Raw genomic sequence first — 22,514 nt, 5'->3', positions numbered from 1 at the left:
TTGCCAGGGGCAGGGGGTGGGGAGTAACTACTAATAGATAGGGATTTTCTTTTTAGGGTGATAAAAATGTTCTGAAATTGGCCCTGGCTAGTGTGGCTCCGTGGGTTGACTGCCGGCCTGTGAACTGAAAGGTCACCAGTTTGATTCTCAGTCAGAGCACACACCTGGGTTACAGGCCAGGTTCCCAGCTGGGGTAATGCAAGAGGCAACTGATCAATGTATTTCTTGCACATCGATACTTCTCTCTCTCCCTTTCTCCCTTCCTTCCCCAGTCTCTGAAAATAAATGAATAAATAAAGATGTTCTGAAATTAGTGCTAATGGTTATACAAAACCATCTATATTCTAGATGAATATACTAAATATCTACTGAACAGTGGGTGAATTTTGGGGGGTGTGACTTATATCTCAATAAAGCTGGGGTTTTTTAAAAGATATTTAATTCATTAGGAACTTGGGCTTTTTTAGTAAATAAAATTCCTATTTCTTGTCAGTAAAGTGCTAGATCATGATCAAAGAAACTGAAAGTAACCTGCCATCGCTTTGAATTTTTACCTTTCAGTTTGCAAAAAAGAGTAAACTACTTTCACTTCTACACTGTAATGGATCTAGACACAGTCATCTATGTCATTTTACCACCTAGAAGAAAGTTTTTCTTCACTAAGATCTAAAGAATAGAAATGCAAAAATTCTATTATTAGGAAAATGCCCAAAGCACTTACTACCTGGAAGTAAGGAACCAGGGGCTCCTGGGGCTTCCCTGTTAAAGCACACAACTAACACTACATCCCTTCAACAAGCAAGTACTAAAAACAAGTTGAATTGTGGCAACATTTTAATGCCTTAAGATAGATAAATAATGAACATAAATACCTACATAAATACATACCTGAATGTAAGTACACATCTGAACATACCTTATGTTTCTACATACCTGAATATAAGTATGGGATAAGGATCTGAAAAACATTCTTTTAAATGTTTACTTGCTCTAATATAACAGTAATACTAATAACTAGTACTTATTGAGAATAAACACTGTTCTTGGCTCTTTACAAATAGGTTGTTTAGTTCAGTCTTCATAGTAACCCTCAGGAAAGTATTTTAATCCATATTTCACAGATAAGGAAATTGAGGCCCAGAGAGATTGAGCAAATAATTTGTCCTGGATCACTCAGGTAAGAGAGTTCAAATAAAAACCCCAAACAACAAGTGCTGGTGAGGATGTGGAGAAAGGGGAATGCTTTCGCACTGTTGGTGGGAATGCAGACTGGTGCAGCCACTGTGGAAAGTAGTATGAGGATCCCTCAAAAAATTAAAAACAGATCTGCCTTTTGACCCAGCGATCCCACTTCAGGAATATATCCAAAGGAACTCAAAACACTAATTCCAAAGAAGATAAGCAGCCCTGTGTTCACTGCAGCATTATTTACACTCACCAAGATATGAATGTAGCCCAAGTGTCCATCAATAGATGAGTGGATAAAACAACTATGGGACATTTACACAATGGAATACTAGTCAGCCTTAAAAAAGAAGAAAATCATACCCTTTGCAACAGTATGGATGGACCTGGAGAACATTATGCTAAGTGAACGAAGCCAGTCAGAGAAAGACAAATACCATATTATTTTATTCATATGTGGAATCTAATGAAGAAACTGATGTAACAAGCAAAATGAGACACTCACAGATGGAGAGCAGATGACAGCTAGTAGCGGGAGTGGCGGGTGGTGGCAGAGGTTAGAGGTAGAGGGATTGAGCAAAAAGGAAAAAAGATTCATGGAAAACAGTGTGTGGTGACTGCTGGGGGGAGGGAAGTATTATGGGACTAAATGGTAATGGAAAAAATACAATAAAGAGTAAATTTAAAAAAAACAAAAACAAATAAAAACCCAAGTCTTTCTGAACTCAAATGATCTCTTCTCTATCCCTCTATATTCCTCTTCGAAATGAAAAAGGAAGCCAGAAACTTGAAGAAACTTAAGAGACCATCCCTTTCCTATCTTACAAAAGTAGTGCTTTGAAAAGGTGACTGTTCCTATAGTCCCAAAGAGGAAATAAAGAAAACAAAAGACTGTCACCAAAGAGGGAATACAGAAAACAAAAGACTGTCACCACAGAGGAAATAGAGAAAACAAAAGATTGTTAATAACAACCAGCAGTCATAGGCACAAAATACCATGCCATGCCCCACATCTCACATACTGCTTCCTGATTTAACAGTTTCCCCATTGATTTTGCTGATAACCTTTAGAATGCCAAAATGTAATGATCTCATTATGGAAAACCCCAGAGAACACCAGTTAGTGAGACTGGAGAACTCACTGGACCAGGAAGGAAAAGGAATCAGTTGGCAGGAAGTGGTGTTTATCTAAAAACATAAAAGTCTTTAGCATGAATATTAACACTGTAATTTCACAGTACTTTATTTTGAAGCTATCTCTCATTCCTTTTCATTATTTTAATACTGTTTTACTAAAAGCTGATTCCCACTCTATTCTCCATAGAGTGGGAATCATTTAATAGGATCCTAAATAAAAAATAAGTCTGCTATATAGCCACCACAGATCTTCATTGGGTTGTGTGTGTGTGCGCGTGCATCCCAGTTCAATGAATTATCCCAGACTCAATTAGGAAAGGTGATATGTGGGGCACAACCAAACATGAATTTCATCACCAAGTAGAATCTAGCTGGCAGAAATCTTAAATTCACAATTGAAACATGCACTTATCCTTATGCTTCTCAGGACTCTGCCCAAACCAAACTGAAACTGTAAACCAACAACAGATTGATGGATGTGCAATCACTAAGCATACACCAAAAAAAAAAAAAAAAAAAAAAAAATGTAGCTTAGAAGGTCTGCTCTCTAAACAACTGAAGAATGAAAAAAAGTAGTGCATGAAAAATTTGCACAAAAAGAACATCACAAGGCATGGGGGTTAGGAGTCGCTTGGGGTTGAACAAATCCTTAGAAAATATTTAAGAAATAACCTCGATTCTTGGGTCACCCTGTAATAATTCATAGGCCAGTAGGTAAAGGCCAACTCAAAATAAAAAAAAGGTCAAGCTTGAGAATTTTCCTCACTTTCCCTGTTCCCCTCGCTGACAGTCCCAAACTCCTCGCAGAGCCTCGTGTGAGTCCAGGAGAAAAGATTCGTTACGTGCTGAGCTGGGGGAGCAAGGGAACAGGCCATCCTCATGCAAACAACCACCTGTGCGTGATGAAGACCCCCACGAGGGAGTTCTGTTTAAAGTGAGAAGCAGCGGTGGGGATGGCCCTTCTAACCCAGGACATAACCTGGATACTCACTCAACTCCACTGTCCCTCACACCCGGACTCTGGCCACCTCCCAGCTGAGAGCAGCCGCTCCAGAGACCTCGGCTCTCAGACACCGGTCTCTCCCCCAGCCATTGCCAAAGCTCGCTGCCTGCTCCTCTGCCTGACAACTGCCTTGCCACCACCAAGCAGTCCCAACTGCCGCAGCCCAGGTTGGCCAAAATAGCCTCCTGAGGTCGGTGGCGCCCCAGGCCCGCCGGATTTAGTGCTTCGGATCTGGAAGGGTTTATCCAATCCCCTCTTCCACCCTCAGCGTCCTAGGCTCACCTCCCCGGCAGCTTGGCGCTCCTCTTCCAAAACTGTTTGCTGTTCTCGGCGGCCATTGCTCTGGCCCAGGGAAGGCCTTCTAGGCGGGCCAGGGGGTACCCGGCGAGATGCCCCCAGACCCCGCAATCTGAAGGCCAACCCAGGCCGCTTCCCGGCCGCCGGTCAACGGCTCCCAGATCCTGGAAGCGCCATCTTGGATGTGGGCATTTCCCCCCCCAATCCGGCGCCGCTGTCATTGGTGGGTTGCCAGGCCGTGGTCGGACGAACCAATCGGGAGCCGGAATCCTGCAGGCCGCTGAAGCCGAACGGTAACGTCAGGGGCTGGGCACACAGGTGGACCGGGAAGGCGGTGCTTGGACAGCAGGGAGGCGGGACTGAAAGTTCCTCAACCCGGAGAGGGGAAGAAGCAGGTAAACTATCTAAGGGAAGGAGTAAAGGATACTGTTTACTTTGGGCGCGGGGGAAGGAGGGGAAGGAGGTTCTCGCTTCTCATATTTTTTTGGAAAGAAAAGATATGTATTATATGCATAAATCTTGACCTTCAAGTACGGTCCCATGTGTTGTAAGCAGCCCATTTCTAAAATCTCCTAACTCAACTACACTGGTTATTACCCTCTGCTTTCCCTTTCATTTGGACCCAGGTTTTTTGTTTGTTTGCTTAGTTGGTTGGGTTTTTTGTTTGTTTGTTTGACATCTGAGAAGTAAGATCAATAGGGATCCTATAGCCCAGGGTCAGTAACTGTTCAACACATGAATAACGGTTGGTTCACGAGAGTCTTTCCCTCCTCTGTTAACTGAACACTGTTGAAGGACTTGTGCTGTGAGGGAAATTCGAACGATTGAATCCGTTTCAACCAATAACTGTGACTTTCTATGAGAACCAGATGCTGACAAACAACATTTAGGAAATGTTCTTATTTTGTTCATCCAATTGAAACTACCAATTAATGTTTCTTGTAAGGACATGATATATCTCCAAGTCATAAATCACAAAGATTAGGAATATACCTCCCAAAAGACTTAATTTATCTTATTAATCTATTATAAGTCTTTCACTCTTGAATTTATTTTCAGTCCACTTTTGACTCAGAATCAGATTTAATGTGAGCATTTTTTGAATCCTTTGAATTTCTTGACTATGGGGTTTTTTTTGTTTTTTGTTTTCTCTTTCTTTTTGAGTTTCTGTGGTTGTGTACCATAGCGATTAGGAGGGGGGAGGTCAGGAAGCACACACCAGTCCAGAATAGTTTTAATCCCAACAAGGGACTGTTGAGGTGGGCTTGTTGGCCCCAAACTGCTGTTTACTGCTACCACATGTCCTTTTATATACTAGAGAATACTTAAGGACCACCTGTCTAAAGAACAAACTTTTTTTATATACCCTCCAATGGTCTCTTTCTACACAGACATTACTCCCATTTTCAAGCTTCTTTTGCCCCCCAATTTCACAATCATGGGACTGTATAAGAAGGGCTATTTTTACTTTCTCTGGGCCTTTCGAGCTTTTATAGGCTTTCATCTTATCTTGTCTCAGGTAGTCAACTTTTATGGGCATTTAATCCATCGAATAAGAACCCCTCTTATCCTTTTAATATTATCTTTTTAAAAAATCATATTAGCTGCCTTTCTTTAGATGTTCTTTTTCTTACAGTGCAGTGATCAGCAATGAACTCCAAGAGGGCTTTCCTGAGGTTTTGTTGAAGCTGATGTTTTATCTTTATTTTGGACAGACAGAACTTTTGCTGGCATTTTGGACTTTACAAGAGCTGATATCTTAAAGGAATAATATATAGCGGCTTCTAGATCCCTTTCCTTGGTTGCAACTGGCAGTTCAGAGTTCATTATCTTAAAGGTATCATCTGAGTTGTCTCTCCCTATGTAAGCTGTCTTAACACTTGTCTATATGGCAAGTCACCTGTCACTTTCCAGCCTACTCACATAGCTTTAGAAATGTTCCAGAAGAACTCCCTATTAACTTGTTATTTCACATGTGGAAAGCAGAGTATAATTTGTGTATCCAGAAGTGTCTCAGTGTTCCTTTTTCTTAATTGTTTATGAAATGTTAAGTAACACGAATCTCCTAGGGATGTTGTTTACATTGTTCAACCCAAAGAAGCTCTATTATTCCTATTCTTTGTTTTCTGTATCTAAGCCAGTTTCCCATCCAAAATTTAAAAAATTCACTCCAGTCATCTGGTAATAACTTATTAAATAATCTTTATTGAGGAAGTTGAAATTGCTGGGACCTTTCTTACTACCACCACCACTATGACTACCCAAATCTAAACCAACTAACATTCTTACAGCAACCTACAATTTGGCCTCTCTGCTTCCACTCCTGCCCACTTACAGTCTATTCCCCACACTGCAGCCAGAGAGAGCCTTTTAAATTGTCAGTCAGATTATATTGATTCTCTAGGCCCAGTACCTTAAAGTGGCTCCATCACACTTGGCATAAAGTCCAAGCTACTTAAAGACCCTACATGATGTGTTTCCAATCTTTTTGTTGCTTAATCTGTGTTCCAACCATGCTTGTTGGCCTTTTTTTGCTGTTTCTTAAGCTCTTCCAGCATGTTCCTACCTCAAGGCCTTTGCATTACCCATTTCCTCTGCTTGGAATTCTCTTGCCCTAATATCTGGATGATTTCATTTTATTCAGGTACATTCCCAAATGTCCTCACCTTGGGGAGTTCTTCCCTGACCACCTCTCTTAAATAGTGGGGTCTGCCACTCTGGGTTTTGTTTTTTAAGCACTATCACTGCCCGCTATATTACATGCTTGTGTGTTGTCCATCTTCATCCCCTAGAATGTAAAGTTCACAAAGGCAGGGATTTTGTCTGTTTTGTTTTCTGCTGTAACCCCAACACCTAGAATAGTGCTTGGCATATGGTAGGTGCTTGATATTTATTGAGTGAGAGAATGAAGAATATAAACTATTGTTGTCTTTTGGTTCTTGGTTGTTCCTATCCATTTCTTATTGGAAAAGGTGATAGAAAATGTTTTCCAGCCCCTAGTAGGATGTACCCACTTTACCAAAGATTCTATAAGCTTGCTTATACTCTTAGCTGAAGAATAGTCTCCCTCTCTTGGGAAAGATTGTCCTTTTCAAACCCCTTTGCAGCTTTAGAGGAAGGAATCTGTTCCTGGAATGATGGGGAAGGGAAGCCACCCATCTAGCCAGGAGATCAATGGAATCAACCCTGTTCATCAAAGGTGTGTTAGCTATGGCAGCCAGATCACCCTCACACCAAACTCTGCCTCACTAGAGGTAAACTTCATTGGCTTGAAGTTCCCAAGGGGTCATTGGAGTACTTTTGATGGAGGCCGTTCGAGGCAGGCATTTACTGGATCATTAGACTAGTGATTCTCATACTTTAATGTACATGTCAGTCACCTAGATGTCATATTAAAAGCCTATATTCTGAATCAGTACATCTGGGGTAGAGCCTATTTCTGCATTTCTAACAAGCTCTAGATGACACTGATACTGCTGATCTGTGGACCTCGCTTGGTAGATCTTCTGTTACTAGAACAGTATGGCCTGTGATCCTTGAATTTTTCTCAAAGGTTTGATTATTTTTAAACTTTGAGTAGAAGATTCTCAATGTTGTCTGCCTTCAAGTTACCACTTTTCCTTCCTTAACTTCATGTTCATTCAAAGAAGAGTAAAACAACTTAGATTCGAGCACAGCAGAGTGAAGAAGATGAGCTGTGCACGGATTGAACTGGACTCAAAAAAGGAGGATGTATTCCAGTTCTTAGAGAAGGTTCTGTGGAAGAGATAAGCCCTGAGACACGCAGAAAAAGAAAGGACCACCTGAAGAACAGTTGGGAGGAAATTTCAAAGCAGGAGCTCCGTGGGAAAGATAGAAATCAAGAAAAAAGCCTTTGGACTTAGTTACCAACAGTTACTTAGTTACTGGCGGACTTTAACCTCAGCAAAGGAGTGGGGTGGACCCTGTGGTGAGAGAACAAATTAGGAGATGAGAGCAAGAAGCAGCTCTCACAGCGCACTGCAGAATGTTGGACCACCTGAGGGGGATGGGTCAAGCTGGGATCTAAGAGCAAGAGAGCTTTTTCCAATACCTAAGCAACCACTAGAAAGAGCCAAGTGAGACGGATCACTTGTATGATAGAAGGCAAAGGAAAAGCAAAAAGACTGACAAAGCAAGAAGCTATTGGAGTAAGGGAGGAAGGAGAAAGTGGTTAGAGTTGGAAATGTGGGCAGGCAGAGGGAAGACTAAGAATTTTTTTTAGGAATTTATTCTAAGAAAATAAATCAAAAGTAGGGGGTGAAGCTCTGTGTGTAAAGATATTCCTTTCCTCATAAACAATAATAAATGGAAATGAAAAGAATATAAAGATTTAAACATGAAGAGGTAGTTACACAAATTATGGTGTGTGGTTTGTAAACCCAAACCATGCTATGCCATTACAATGTGTAAGTTTGAATGCTACATAGCATGTCAACAAGGTTTATGAACTGATATATGGGTTGGGGAAGCAGAATGCACAGTGTCTTCGCCTAATTTCAATAAAAATATATGGGTTTTCTCAAAGAAGACCACATGAAAAAATTAAGCAAATTGTATTAGATGGTAGAATTATACATCTTTTTATTTCTGGAATTTTCCTCTAATGCTTTATTTTTTAAGTATTATGAACAACATACCACACAATAAACTGGGGGCTGTCACATTTTTTCTCTACAGGGTCAGATTGTAAGTATTGTCAGCTTTGCAAGCTGTACAACCTCTTTTACAACTACTCAACTCTGCTGTTATAGCATGAAAGCAACCCTAAATGATATGAACATAAACTGGTGTGGCTGGGATCCAATGTAATATTGCTGGTAGACATGAAAATTTTATGGAATTTTCACATCTCATGAAATATTATTCTTTCATTTTTTTCAACAATTAAAATATGTAAAAAACATTCTTAGCTAATAGGCCATACAAAAACAGAATTGGCTCAAATCTCAAATCTGGCACTTTGCCAACCCCTAAAGAATGAAGAATAAATAACATATAAGAACAAGGTTAAGAAACAGAAAGCCTTATGATACAACTGACCCCTTTGCCCCTCCTCATTCCCCTTCCCCTCCCTATCTCCAGTGGAAGCCTCAATCCTAATTTATGTGCTCAACATTCTCATGCATGCCGTAGACTTTTACGACATATGTGTATACCCATAAACAACATGTTTTCCATGTTTTGAAACTTTAAAATAGCATCACACAGTACATATGCTTCAGCAACTGGCTTTTTTCACTCAGCATTCTGTGGATACACAGAACTCTCGTTTACTCAACTCACATGCAACATCATGCTCTGCTATGTGAATAGACCTTGATTGTCGCATCCAGTTATTTTTATTTCAAACAGTTCTCAGTTAACATTCTTTTACACATCACCATGGGAAAAATGCAGCCTTTTCAAAATACAGTTTGTCAACTATTGGAGAATTGAAATAAATTTAAAAGTTCGTACCTTCAAATATAGCATAGGCAGGAATAGGACAAGATTACAGTGTTGTTCCATGGAATGTGGATAAGCATTGTTCTGGAAATTTTTTGTTTCAACTTTATACACACATATACATGTGTGTATGTGTGCCTGGTTGTAATGTATATTTCTTTTTTTTATCCTCACCCAAGGACGTGCTTATTAATTTTAGAGAGAGGGAAAGGGAGAGAGAGGGGGAGAGAAACACTGATGTGAGAGAGAAACATCAATCAGTCGCCTCTTGTCTGTGCCCTTACTGGGGAGTGAACCTGCAACCTAGGCATGTGTCCTGACCAGGAATCAAACCTGTGACCTTTTGGTTTGTGGGAAAGTGCTCCAACCAACTGAGCCACATGGGCCAGGGCAAGTATATTTCTTAATAAGAGGGGGTTTTTGATAAGTTTGAAAACCACTTTTTAAAGGCACCCAGGAATATTTAGGAGAGGCATTGCTAGGTCACAGACTATACACAACTTCCACTTTACAATATACTGCAAAATGCCCTCCAAAATGTTTTTTCCCATTAATATTCATCTTCATGGCAATTAGTGGGTATTTCTATTGTTCTGTATCCTTAACCTATAGTAGCTTTTTCTCACAGAATGTTACATATATCATACACAACTAAATAATATATAAAACTAATATGTACAGCCATACATGTGGTGATGGAAGGCAATTTGACTTTGGGTGGTGGGGCACACAGTGCAATGTACAGATCATTTGTCATAGGAGTGTGTGCTTGGAACCTATGTGATCCTATTAACCAGTCTCACCCTAACAAATTTAATTTAAAAATTTAAAATATATAGAACAAAACTAATATGCACAGCCAATGAATAATAACAACATTGGCACTCTCATGTTCCTATACCCCACACAGTACAATAGGGCATCACCAGTACTCTAGGAGCCTCTGGGAGGTCCCTTCCTCTGGGCATTTCCCTTTTTCCCCACTTCAGATGTAATCACCATGCAGAACTTTATATTAATCACCCTCTTGTTTTTCTTTATGCTTTTTCAACTATGTTTGTAACCATAAGTAATATATCATTTATATTAATAATATTGTATTGTCTCTATTCTTCTGTTGTTTATTTCTTTTAGACAGCAGTATGGTGTTAAGATTTAACTATGTCAATGAGTGTAGCTATAGTTCGTTCATTTTCACTGCTGTATAGTACTCCATTGTATAAATAGCACAATTTATCTGTGTTAGCTGATAGGCATTTGGTTGCTTCACATTTTGTGCTACTGGGAACTCTGCTTCTATGAACATTCTTATCCACGTTTCCCGACTAAGTGGATAAGTGGAAAGGTTTCTCTAGGATATTGATATAGGTGTGGAATTGCTGGTCTGGAGTGTATACATGTGTTCAACTTTGCAAAATTGTACCCAGTTATTTCTCAAAGTGAAAGGTTTTCTCAAAGTTTTACTTTCTTTTTCCACACCTGTGGGATGAGAGTTCCATTTTCATTTCCTAGAACATGATTTCAACAGTAAATAAACATTGGGGTGGGTGATACTTCAAAGCCAAATTCTATAAGAACAAAATTGTGTTGAACATGAGAAAGAAAAGTAGAAACTTGAATATCTGTTCAGACACATGAGTCTTTCTTTTTTCTTTCTTTCCTTCCTTTCTTTCATAAATTTGTACATGATACTAATTCAAAATGTACAAATAGGTATGTAGTAGGTTGAATGGTGACACCTATCCCAAAAAAGATATGTCCACATCCAGCCCTGACCAGTGTGGCTAAGTTGGTTGGATATTGTCCTGCAAAGTGAAATGTCACCAGGTTTATTCCTGGTCAAGGCACATGCCTGAGTTACGGGCTCGGTCCCCAGTCAGGATGTGTATGAGAGACAACTGATAGATGTGTCTCTCTCACATTGATGTTTCTCACTCTCTCTTTCTCCCTCCCTTTCTCTAAAAATAAGTAAGTAAAATCTAGGGGGAAAAAAGATACCTTCATGTCCAGATCCCTGAAATCTGTGAATATTACCTTATTTGGAAAAAGCATCTTTGCAGATACAATTAAGCTAAGAATTTTAAGATAAGATTCCTGGTTTACTTGGTTGGACCGTAAGTCTAGTAACAGGTGTCCTTATAAGAGAGAAGACACACACAGAAGAGGAGGAAGCAAGGTGACCATGAAGACCAAGACTGGAGTGATGAAGCCACAGTCAAGGAATGCCTGAAGACACCAGAACCCAAAAGAAACCAACAAAGATTCTCCCCAAAAGCCTTCAGAGGGAGTGTGACCCAACCAACAGCTTTATTTTGGTATTCCAGCTTCCACAACTGTGAGAGAACAAATTTCTGTTGTTTTATGCCACCATCTTTGCAGCAATTTGTTGCACCAGTCCTAGGAAACTAATATAAGCTATAAAGAGAAAGTTGGCTTCCCTCACATCTTTGGCCCATAGCCACCCATTTTCCCTTCACTGTTGCTGTGTGTCATCCTTCTAGAGATATTCTTGCAGAGCCTCTTAATAATTGGCAGGGAAATTTGAGGTCGTTTTACAAATGAAGAGTCTAAAGCTCAGGGAAGAAAAAACTTGTCCAAGGACCCTCAAGCTAGTCAGCAGCAAAGATCAACAGGAACCCAGGTTTCCTATCTCTTGGTTTTGTGCTCCTTTGATATTAAAAAAAAGTGTCTAGGAGCAGATTTTGATACTAGGATAAGGAGCAAGAAGAGCAGGATACTGGCTGAATGAAGGAAAGGGAATACCTGGAGATGGTAAAGGAGCATAAAAACTGTTATGATTTCACCTCATGCTGAGGCACTTCACCAGATCACTGATACACTGTATAGATAGAAATTGATGCTTCAATCTAACTAGCTTTTATTGAGCATCTATTATATTATGAGTGCCAAACTATATTAAGAGCTGTCAACTTGCAGCCCCTGTCCTCAACAAGTATAATATCTAGTAGAGAAATCAGGCTAATAAGTAAAGCAATATGATAAGTGATAAAAAAATTGAGGTGTTTATTGCATCCTTAGAAAACACAGAATGACACATAGTCCTCTCTAGGAAGCTGGGAAAGGTTTGAAATATGAGCAGGAGTTTACCAGGTAGACAGGAAGGGAAAAGCATCCTAGGCAGAAGGCTGAAACATTTATGGAAATATGGGAGTTGACAAGAGAAGATATATTTGAGAGACCACGTAGGAGATGCTGTCAGTGCCTCACCCGTATCCCTCAACCTCTCCATGTGCTCCCTTTGCCGCAAGGCTCTCCCCACAATCCTCAGAACTGCAGAAAGCCATACTTCCCCCACTTAATGGCATATGAGAAGTGCCCAAAACCTAACTCCTCCTGGAAGCAGCCCTCAACCAATGACTCTGAGGAGTCAGTGTGTGAATGCCTCAGCTCCTTCACCCCTCCAATGGGATAATTCTGATGCATGTGTTCCCCAGAGTTTCTTTAAGCATTAAGTTCCTGTTGTTCACTGTGATTGTTGGCTTAAAAGCTTACCCTTTATGGGCTGCCTTCCTTTCCTGTATCACTTTCTACCTCTTCCCTATTAGTGTTTCCATCACCTCCCAAATAAACTTCTTGCACTCAAATCCTTATCTCAGGATAAGCTTCTGGGAGAATCCAAAATAAAATAAACCATAAGCAGGTCTACATGATAACACAGAGTATAAGGAAAGAAACTCAGTGACAGGAGATATTGGAGCAGGGCCTATCATGGTGGACTTCTAATGTCGTATAAGGATTGTGTTACCTTTTCCTCTAGGCAATGGGACATTCATTGAAAGTTTAGTAGGGATATGAATGACAAGATCTGCATTGTAGAAAGACCACTGTGGTCACACATACAATCATTAAATAGTTTTCCCTGCCCTTAGAATGAAATCCAAACTCCTAACCATGGCCTAAAAGGTATTGATTGTGTTACCTGGCACACATCTGCCTCCTCATCCTCTGAAAACTCTGATGTGGCAGTTGTTGGGTTATTGTTGACTCAGCTGGCTCAGCAGAGTCAGAAGCCAGATGAAGAGTTGTGATTGACTGGAACATTCTTTCCACTTCTTTACTCCCTCTTTCCACTTTCCACAAAACCTTGCAGTACATGCAAGTAGATGGAGTGTATTCTCTTGCTAGACTTCTGTTGGCCAATGGAATGTGAGCAAAAGTGATGTGTCTTAAAAGGCATCACCCACTGATTCTCTTGCACTCCTACCACTCACCATGAGGAAAACAAACCCTGGGGAGCTGCTGGTCCAAGAAGGACAAGAGGTGCATGGAGTAAACACCCAACTAAAGCCTGGAACCAACCATCCTGCAGCCTGAGGCATGAGTGAGAGAAACAGATGCTTGTGGTTGTAAACCACTGAATTTTTCATTATTAGTATACTGATAACTAATTACTGCAGAAGTGAGCTAGGAGTATTTAAGCTTAGCTGTGAAGAGAATGAGAGGCTGATATATTCCTCTTTCTCTCCTCCTCCTTGTTCTGCTTTGGCTTTTTAGCTGCCCATGGCATAAGTCCCTTTCCCATGTATGGACAACTTTCCACTCTATGAAACTTTGTCGGGGGAAGGAGCCCACCTCCCAGTAATCTAGCTAAAAATGCCAGTTCTTTCCTCACTTTCCCATTCTTCCTTGTGAACTAAGTCATGTGCATTTGTCATAGACTTGCTAATAAAATCTGCTCAACCTAGACTTTGAATCAGAAGGAGCTTGTAATTCAAAGAAGCAGAAGCAAGAAAAAAAAAATCCATTTCTTTGGTGGGCAGTGCCAGTCATGGAGCAACACCCAGGGTCTGGTCCTGGAAGGTCTTGTGATGTAACTATAGTGTCATATGCTCATCAGTGGCAGTAACAGTGTCTTCAGTGGCCAGCTCTGTGGTGTGATGTTGGCTACTACCCTGTAAGCAAAACCTCTGAATGTGGTATGGTAGATTGAGTGAATTAATGGCCTCAATTCTTCACCTCTCCCTGCATCCATGATATCTTGTCAGACCTTCCCATACTGACTCTGGACTCACCCTTGTGACTCACTTTGAACAATGGATATTAGAAAACATCCATTTGTTTACACAAGCAGTGGTTGAAAGCACTTGTGTGATTGGGCTTCTCTTTGTCTTAGTGTGTCTGGGCTGCTGCAACAAAATACCACTGGCTGTGGGGCTTGTAAACAACAGAAATGTATTTCTCACAGATCTGGAAGCTGGAAGTCCAAGATCAGGATGCCAGTGTGGTTGGGTTCTGGTAAAGGCTTTCTTCTGGGTTGCAGACTGCTGACTTCTCATTGTGTCCTCACATGATAGAAGGAGCAAGAAATCCTTTCTGGAACCTCTTTTATAAGGACACTAATTTTATTCATGAGGGCTCCACCTTGTGACCTAATCACTTCCCAAAGGCCCCACTTTCTAATACCATAACCTTCAGCATTAGCTTCCCACACATGAATTTTGGGAAAACACTTGCATAGCACCTTCACTGTTGTCCTCTGCCTTTGCCATTAGAACATGTCTTGGCTATCCTGTTGGATGATGAGAGTCATGTGGCACTAGGCCAAGTCTCCCTGAGTTATCCCAGCTGAGGCCATCATAGTCAGCCAACAGCCAGCTGAGCTTCAGACATATGAATGAGCTCAGCCAAAATCAACAGAGCTCTCTAGCCAACCAACAGTTGACCCCAGACACTCGAGTGAGTCCAGCTGAAATCAGCCCAGCTCAGCACAGCCCCACATAAGCTGAACCCCACAGATTTGTGAATTAAATACTATTCATGTGAAATGCCACTGAGGTTTTCTTGTGGTTGTTTATGTGGCATTACTGTGGCAACAGATAACTGATGTGTCTCTAGCTCTTTCAACAAGCCTATGAGCTGCGTTTCCTGCTTAAATCAACCAGGAGTCAATATCTGTTGCTTGCTGTGACTAACACAGAGAAAGACTGACTATAAATTAGAAAAAATATATGGGGTCAAGGGAGAGATTGTTTGAGGTGGGAGAGACCTTAGCGTGCTTATAGTCAGAGCATTGGAAGGAGTTGTATTTATTAGGATACAAGTGCGTCTGCAAAATAAGTGTTTTAAACTGATAGAAGTTTACAGTTTTTCTCATATAGAAGCTAAACTAGCCTGGCAGCTCTGCTCTGTGAAACTTTCAGGAGCCTAGACACCTTGTCTCTATGTTCCATCATGTCCTCACCCAGTTGGTCCAAAATAGTTCCCCCGCCACATCCATACTTCCGCCATCAAGATGAGGAGAAGGATGGATATGACTTTCTATATACTACTTGGGGGTTACATTTATTTCTTCCCCTTCCAACCCATTCTTAGAAATTGGTCATGTGTCTATACTTAGCTGCAAGGGAGTCTGGAAAAGGCAAACATTCTGGCCAACCATGTGTATATCTAATAATTCTGCTTCTGTGGAAGAAGGGGCAAACAGATAGTAGTAGTTCCTGCAATGTTAATGAAGCAGAAGGGATAATTAATGGAACAAGATCTCTACCATAAACTTTTGGTAGCCATTTTCTTCCTCCTTCCTTGTTAAGGGGAATCATTTTTTAGAGCAGTAAGGCAACTGTATTCCCAGTCAGTTGGGAATAAATCATAATTTGGGAGTAAATCAGTTTATGGGAGTAAATCGTAATTTGTCTAAACCAGTGTGGCAGTCCTGCTCAGCTTTGCTGGGAACTTGCCTCCCTGCAGCTCTGGGTAGCTCTGTGGTGTGGTTCTGAGCAATGAGCCATGAGGGGAAGATTTCTAGGGGGTTCTGGAAACCAGTTTCCTTCCTGTGAAAGAGACAAACATGGAGGTGAGCTTCCTGGCACACTCCTGCTTGGAATCCTGGTGTGAGGCACTGTTGCAGTCAGCTTATAACCACAGAAGAAAGGCCAAGGGAATTATAGATGCCAACCTAGAGCCCTGATACCTTTCTGAGGATTCAGATGACTTTAAGGGATGAATAGGGGTGAGCCAGCTGGAGAAGGGGAGAAAAAAATATTTGAACAAATGAGAACATTGTACATATGAGAAGAAATGCTCAGAGACGCCCCTGGAAAGTTGGATCAGAGTCAGATCGTGAGGATTTTGTATGCAGTAATGTGATTTACTGTCAGAATGACCTCATTCAGAATCAGAGCTGGTTTCCCTGATTATCAGCTGATTCACTACCAAGGTATTACAGGCATTTTCTCCTTGTAGGTTTAAAAGGATTGCCCATCTCTTCCCCCTTCAGAGAGTTAAGAGACTTTTGTTTTTGGACCATCTAGGCTCTCAAAGGCAGAGATCTAGATTGTGTGAGTGGGTGGGGGATATTGACTTGAAAAGTTGAGGGAGAAGGGAATGGATCCCAACCCTAAAAGCAAGTGGGATTTCCCTGTCCTTAAGAGAATGGAAAGGTGTCTTGTTCTGCCTACCTTGGGGCCTGTGTTTGACTTCCAAGCCCTGTAGGGACAGGATGTCTAATGGGTTAGCCGCATGGACACACAAACTGAGCTCTAAGCCACAGCCTTTGGGGCTATCAGCAGTGGAACAACTTCAGGGTCTCAACACTGCCCTTCACCTAGACAGGAGCTTCTGGTTTTTTTTTTTTTCTTTTCTGATAAGGAATAATTCTCTGTTGTATAAGGAACTAATACAAATTGAAAAAAATCATTAATGTACTGGTTATGTTTTGCTTGCTTGTTTTGTTGATTAGGTTCCACTTATAGGTGAGATCATATGGTATTTGTCTTTCACCACCTGGCTTATTTCACTTAGCATAATGCTCTCCAGTTCCATCTCCATGTTGTCTCAAAAGGTACTAGCTCCTTTCTTGCTGCTGCATAGCATTCTATTGTGTAAATGTACCAGTTTTTTGATCCACTCATTTACTGATGGGCACTTAGGTTGCTTCCAGCACTTGGCTATTGTAAATCGTGCTGCTATGAACATTGGGGTGCATAGGTTCTTTTGAACCTATTAGTGACAACTGTACTTTAGCAACAATAAAAATGCAAAAAAAAATGCATATGTATAAAAGAAAAAAATAAACTTGTGTTCCATGACCACATCACATTAAAAAAAAAAAAGAAAAAATAGAAAAATAACTCTGATGTCCCAATACACAAACATATTAGGTAAGGGACGTAACTCATAAAAGGGGCAATAAAGCTGGTTAACAAATACTTTTGAAATATTCAACCTTAGGAATAATCACTAAGATGCAAAAATTAAAATATGATTTTTTCACTTCATAGCTTACATGGAAAGAATAAGTCAAAGTAGAAAATAATTTTATAATAATACCAAATGGTGGCAAATATGTGCTAAAACAGGTAGCTAGCCTCCAAGTTGACCTTCAATGATCCCTGTCTCCTGGTATTTACACCCTTGGGTAGTCCACTCCCCAGAGTCCCCTCTGGGGTTGGTGTGTGTGGCCAATTGAATGCCCCTGAAATGAGGATGTCACACCTGTGATTGGGTTGTAAAAGGTATTGCAGCTTCCATTTTGGTCTCTCATTCTTGAATCACTTGCTTTGAGGGATGCCAGGTGCTGTGTTGTGAGGACACTCAAATAGCCTATAGAAAGGTCTGCAAGGTGAGGAACTGAGGTATCTAACCAACAGCCAGCAAGAGACTGAGACTACCTGCCATCAACAACATGAAGAGTTTGGTTGAGGACCTCCTTCCCCACAGAGCATCGGGATGACCGCAGGCTCAACCAACAGCTGGGCTGCCACTGCATGAGGCACCCTAAGCCAGAACCACCCAGCTAAGCCACTCCCAGAAACTATGACACAAAAAATATTTGTGATCGTAAGCTTCTAACATTTAAGGTAATTTGTTAAGCAATAAATAAATAATACATTTTCATTGCTTTTAGAGAGAGGAAAGGAGAGAGGAAGGGAGACAGAGGGAAACAAAGAGAAACACTGATATCAGAGAGAAACATTCATCAGTTGCCTTCCATGCTCCCCAACCAGGGATTAAACCTGCAACCTGAGTATGTGCCCTGACCGAGAATCAAACCCACAACCTTTTGGTCTACAGGATGAGGTTCCTACCAACTGAGCCACACTGGCCAGGGCTAACTAATACAATATTTGATGAGGGGAAAAGTCAAATATACTTAAAGGGTTAAAAGAAAAAAACAACAGTTTTCTATCCTACCTCTCCTTAGCCAGCAAGATGTGTTCCTCAGAGGCTGATATCCAAACACCAGACTGCAACTGCCAGGATTTTTGTTATAAAAAAAAAATTGTCTTTATTTGTTTAAACTACTGTTGTTTGAGTCTCTGTTCTTTGTAGCCAAAAGTACTCTTAACTGATATAAGTGCCTTAGGTTGTAAAGCCTTATAATGTGCTCATTGTCATTCTTTTCCTCCCCCTAATCCAATAATGCAAGAGATCCAGCTGAAGGGAGCTGGCAGCAACATGTTCTTCTGGGATCACAGTCAAATTGTTAAAGGAACTGAAAATATAAAGTTCATACCATAATTGAGTTAACCTAAGATGACATAAACTGCACCACTATTTCAGGTACCACTGAGAGAAAATACTATTCATTAAATTACGCTTAATGCTTTCTCATAATTTTGAATTTTTGTTTTCTACTTATCAAAATAATTTAAAACTTATTTAGACAGAGATTTTTAAATGACATATCAATACTTATAAGAATATTACTCAACCTCAAGTGATCAATAAAATGCAAGACTCTCTTTTTTATGTTAACATCCTTCACATCTTTGCTTTTGCCTTCATACCTGTTGCCTATAGTAACAAAATAGCTACTGAAGCTGTAGGCATCACGCTACATTCAAGTTAAGAAGAAGGAAGATGTAGGAATTGTGCAAACTACATCATCCCCTATTATCAGGAAAAGCAAAAGTCTTCTTAGAGGCCCCAGAAGATTTCTGCTTATATGTCATTTGCTAGGACTGTGTCCCATGGACATCCTTAATACAAGTTCATATCTAAAAAAGTAAATATTTTGCCTGCATCTAGGTTCATTGCCATCCTGAACAAGAGCAGACATCTATTAGCAAACAAGGAGGAAAACACAGTATTGGGAAGGAAGCTAATAGTGTCTGGAGCAACACAGCTTAATGAACAGTAGTTTACCATGCATAATAAAGAGTAGTTGCCTCTTGGCATAAAATAAAAATAATTATGGCAAAAATATTTATATGGCACAGTGCAACTATATTCCAGGTGTTACAGGGTGCAGCCAAGAGGGGGAACCCCAAATGGGCATTTGAAATGCGGTCCAGAACTTAAGGTGTCCAGGAGATTTTAAGATGTCTCCATCCCCCACCCCAGGGTGTGGGTTGGGAGAAGAGACAAATGGAGCAGGGCCATTGAGAGCTGTTTAGCATACCAACAGCCTTGCAGCTAAGCTCTGGCGTGGTCATTTAACATATCTATAGCCTTTGACTGGTTGCATAGATAAGTTAAGTAGCTGTGATCAGCTCTAAGCCAGGGGAATGGAAGTAACTTCCCCACCCAGAAGTAACTTCCCCACCTAGATGTAACTGGGGGGCAGGTCCCCTGCGTTACAGAGCCTGTGAGGAGCTCAGAGAGCTCAGAGAGGATTGGCTCCAGGACATGGGGCCTGTGAGGAGCTCAGAGAGCTCAGAGAGGATTGGCTCCAGGACATGGGGCCACGCCTGCCCAGACTCATGATGGCAGCCCAGTAAAGCTGGAAGGATACGAGTTCTGGCATGTGAAGCTGAGTGTGGGAGGAGTCGGAAATGAGGCTGCAGAAGAAGATTGGCCGCGGGGATTTAAAAACCCAGACTTGGCGGCCATTGGTAGGAAGAGAATCGTGCTGCTTTAGGAAGGTGAACTGTGCGCAGCCCTAAGGGGAGAACCATGCTGCTTTAGGGAGGAGAAGCACACGGACTTGATGGAGTGTAGACTCCTGCAGCCCTGAGAGGGAACCACGCGGCCTGGCAGAGTGGGGACCCCCACAGCTTTAGAAGGGGGAACCACCACCTGGTTTTAGCAGAGATCCCGGTGACTCAGCCGAGGGTGCCGGGAACCCAGGGAGGTCTCCCAGTCAAGAGGGAGTACTAACTGAGAAGAACCAGAAGACTACCTAAGCCATGGACTTCTATTTCCTTTCCTGAGATACGGTACTCTGGACTGGGCAAAGGGGGAAGGAAGGAAGGAAGGACTGTGTGTTTGTGGGTGTTTTAAGGGACTTTGGGATTTTGGTAAAGACATTAGGCCACTACTTTAAGTTAGTATAACATTAAATAAACGTTTCCTTTCCTTTTCACAAATCTCTGGCATTGAGAGACGTCTTTCCTCTGGCGGCGGACATAACGGACCCGGGGCCTTCTTTCAGTAATAGTATATTGTCCCAGGCCCCCCTTGTTGTGTGTTCTGTAACACAGGCAGTATTCTGAATATTTTAAATGTATAACTCATTTCACCCTCACAGCAACTTTATGAGTAAATGCTCTTATTATCTTGTTTTTATTTTACTTTCTATTTTACCTCATCTGCTTACAATTAGATTCACGGTCATCCTGGGTGCATGACATAGTCCTCACTGCTCTGTGCCTGGCTTTCTGTTATTTACTTTTTGAGTATCAGTTATTTTTATTTATTTAATTGTTTGTTTATTTATTTAAATTTATTGGGGTGATACTGGTTGATAAAATTATACAGGTTTCAGGTGTACGATTCTATCATACCTCATCTCTATATTGCACTGCATGTTTGCCATCCCAAGTCAAGTCTTCTTCTGTCACTGTTTATCCTCCCCTTTACCCTCTTCAACCTCCCTCCACTCCCTTCCTCTCTGGTAATCACCATACTATTGTCTGTCTATGAGGGGTTTTTTTTTTTCTTAATCCCTTCACCTTTTTCACCAGTCCCCCACCCCTGATAGCTGTCAGTTTGTTCTCTGCACCTATGAATCTGTTTCTATTTTGTTTGTTACTTTCTTTTGTTCAGTAGATTCTATGTGTAAGTGAAATCATATGGTATCGGTCTTTTTCTGATTATCTTGTTTCACTTAACATAATACTCTCCAGGTCCATCCATGCTGTCCCAAAGGTAAGATTTCCTTCTTTTTTTATGTCCAGGTGGTATTCCATTATGTAAAATGTACCACAGCATTTTTATCCATTCATCTACTGATGGACACATGAGCTGCTTCCAGATCTTGGCTATTGTAAATAATGCTACAGTGACATATGGGGTACATATATTTTTTGAGTATTAGTGTTTTGGGTTTCTTCATATAAATCCCCAGAAGTGGAATTACTGGGTCATAAGTCAGTTCCATTTTTAATTTTCTGAGTTATCTCCATACTGCTTTCCGCAGTGGCTGTACCAATCTTCATTCCCACCAATAGTGCACAAGGGTTCCCTTTTCTCCACATCCTCACCAGTACTTGGTTGTTGATTTATTGGTGATAGCCATTCTGACCAGTGTGAGGTTATAGCTCATTGCAGTTTTAATGTGCATTTCCCTGATGATTAGTATCATTGAGCATCTTTTCATATGCCTGTTGGCCATCTGTATGTCCTCTTTGGAGAAGTGTCTATTCAGGTCCTTTGCCCATTTTTTAAATGGATTGTTTGATTTTTTTGATGTTGAATTGTATAAGTTTTATATAAACTTTGGATATTAACCCCTTATCATTGTTGAATATTTTCTCCCATTCAGTGGGTTGTCTTTTTATTTTTTCAATAGTTTCCATTGCTATGGAAAAACTTTTTTAGTTTGATGTAGTCCCATTTGTTTATTTTTTGTTTGTTTTCCTTGCTCAAGGCAAAAAAAAATTTTCTTCAAGAAATATCTGAGATTTTATTGCCTGTGTTTTCTGGGATTTTTATGGTTTTAAATCTAACATCCAAGTCTTTAATCTGTTTTGAGTTTATTCTTGTGCATCGTGTAAGAGGGTGGTCTAGTTTCATTTTTTTTTTACACATATCTGTTCTCCCAACACCATTTATTGAGTAGACTATCTTTACCCCATTGTATGTTTTTGCCTTCTTTGCCAAACATTAATTGACCATATAGGCATGGGTTTATTTCTGGGCTCTCTTCTATTCTATTGATCCATTTCTCTGTTCTTATGCCAGTACCATGCTGTCTGGATTACTATGGCCTTGTAGTAAGTTTGATATTAGGTAGCGTGATTCCTCCAACTTTGTTCTTCTTTCTCAAGATTGCTGTGGCTATCCATCTAACTCTTTAGAATATTTGTTCTAGTTCTGTGAAATATACCATTGGTATCATTTTTAAAATGATATTTTATTGATTATGCTGCTGCAGGTTATCCCAATTTTTCCCCCTGTGCCCTGCTGCACCCACCATTCTCCACTCCCCCAGGCAAATCCCACACGATTCATGTCAATGGGTCATGCATATAAGTTATTTGGCAACTGCATTTCCAATACTGTACTTGACATCCCCATGGCT

General features: G+C 40.8%; 2 protein-coding genes across 2 annotated transcripts in view; one reads left to right on the top strand and one right to left on the bottom strand.

Annotated features, from left to right (window-relative positions):
* TBC1D22B (TBC1 domain family member 22B) overlaps positions 1 to 3,830 on the bottom strand; it is an 87,108-nt gene extending 83,278 nt beyond the window's left edge. Inside the window, exon 1 of the mRNA XM_028509093.2 lies at positions 3,608 to 3,830. Within this exon, the coding sequence (XP_028364894.1) occupies positions 3,608 to 3,663 (56 nt within the window). The 5' untranslated portion in view covers positions 3,664 to 3,830. The remainder of the gene's footprint in view (positions 1 to 3,607) is intronic.
* A 39-nt stretch (positions 3,831 to 3,869) lies between these two features.
* LOC114494955 (transmembrane protein 217-like) overlaps positions 3,870 to 22,514 on the top strand; it is a 37,385-nt gene continuing 18,740 nt past the window's right edge. Inside the window, exon 1 of the mRNA XM_036024048.1 lies at positions 3,870 to 4,017. The gene's annotated coding sequence lies outside the window, so the exon portion shown is untranslated. The remainder of the gene's footprint in view (positions 4,018 to 22,514) is intronic.

This window comes from Phyllostomus discolor, chromosome 4 (genome assembly GCF_004126475.2).
Source record: "Phyllostomus discolor isolate MPI-MPIP mPhyDis1 chromosome 4, mPhyDis1.pri.v3, whole genome shotgun sequence".
NCBI classification, from domain to species: domain Eukaryota; kingdom Metazoa; phylum Chordata; class Mammalia; order Chiroptera; family Phyllostomidae; genus Phyllostomus; species Phyllostomus discolor.
This window is presented reverse-complemented; position numbering and strand designations above follow the sequence as displayed.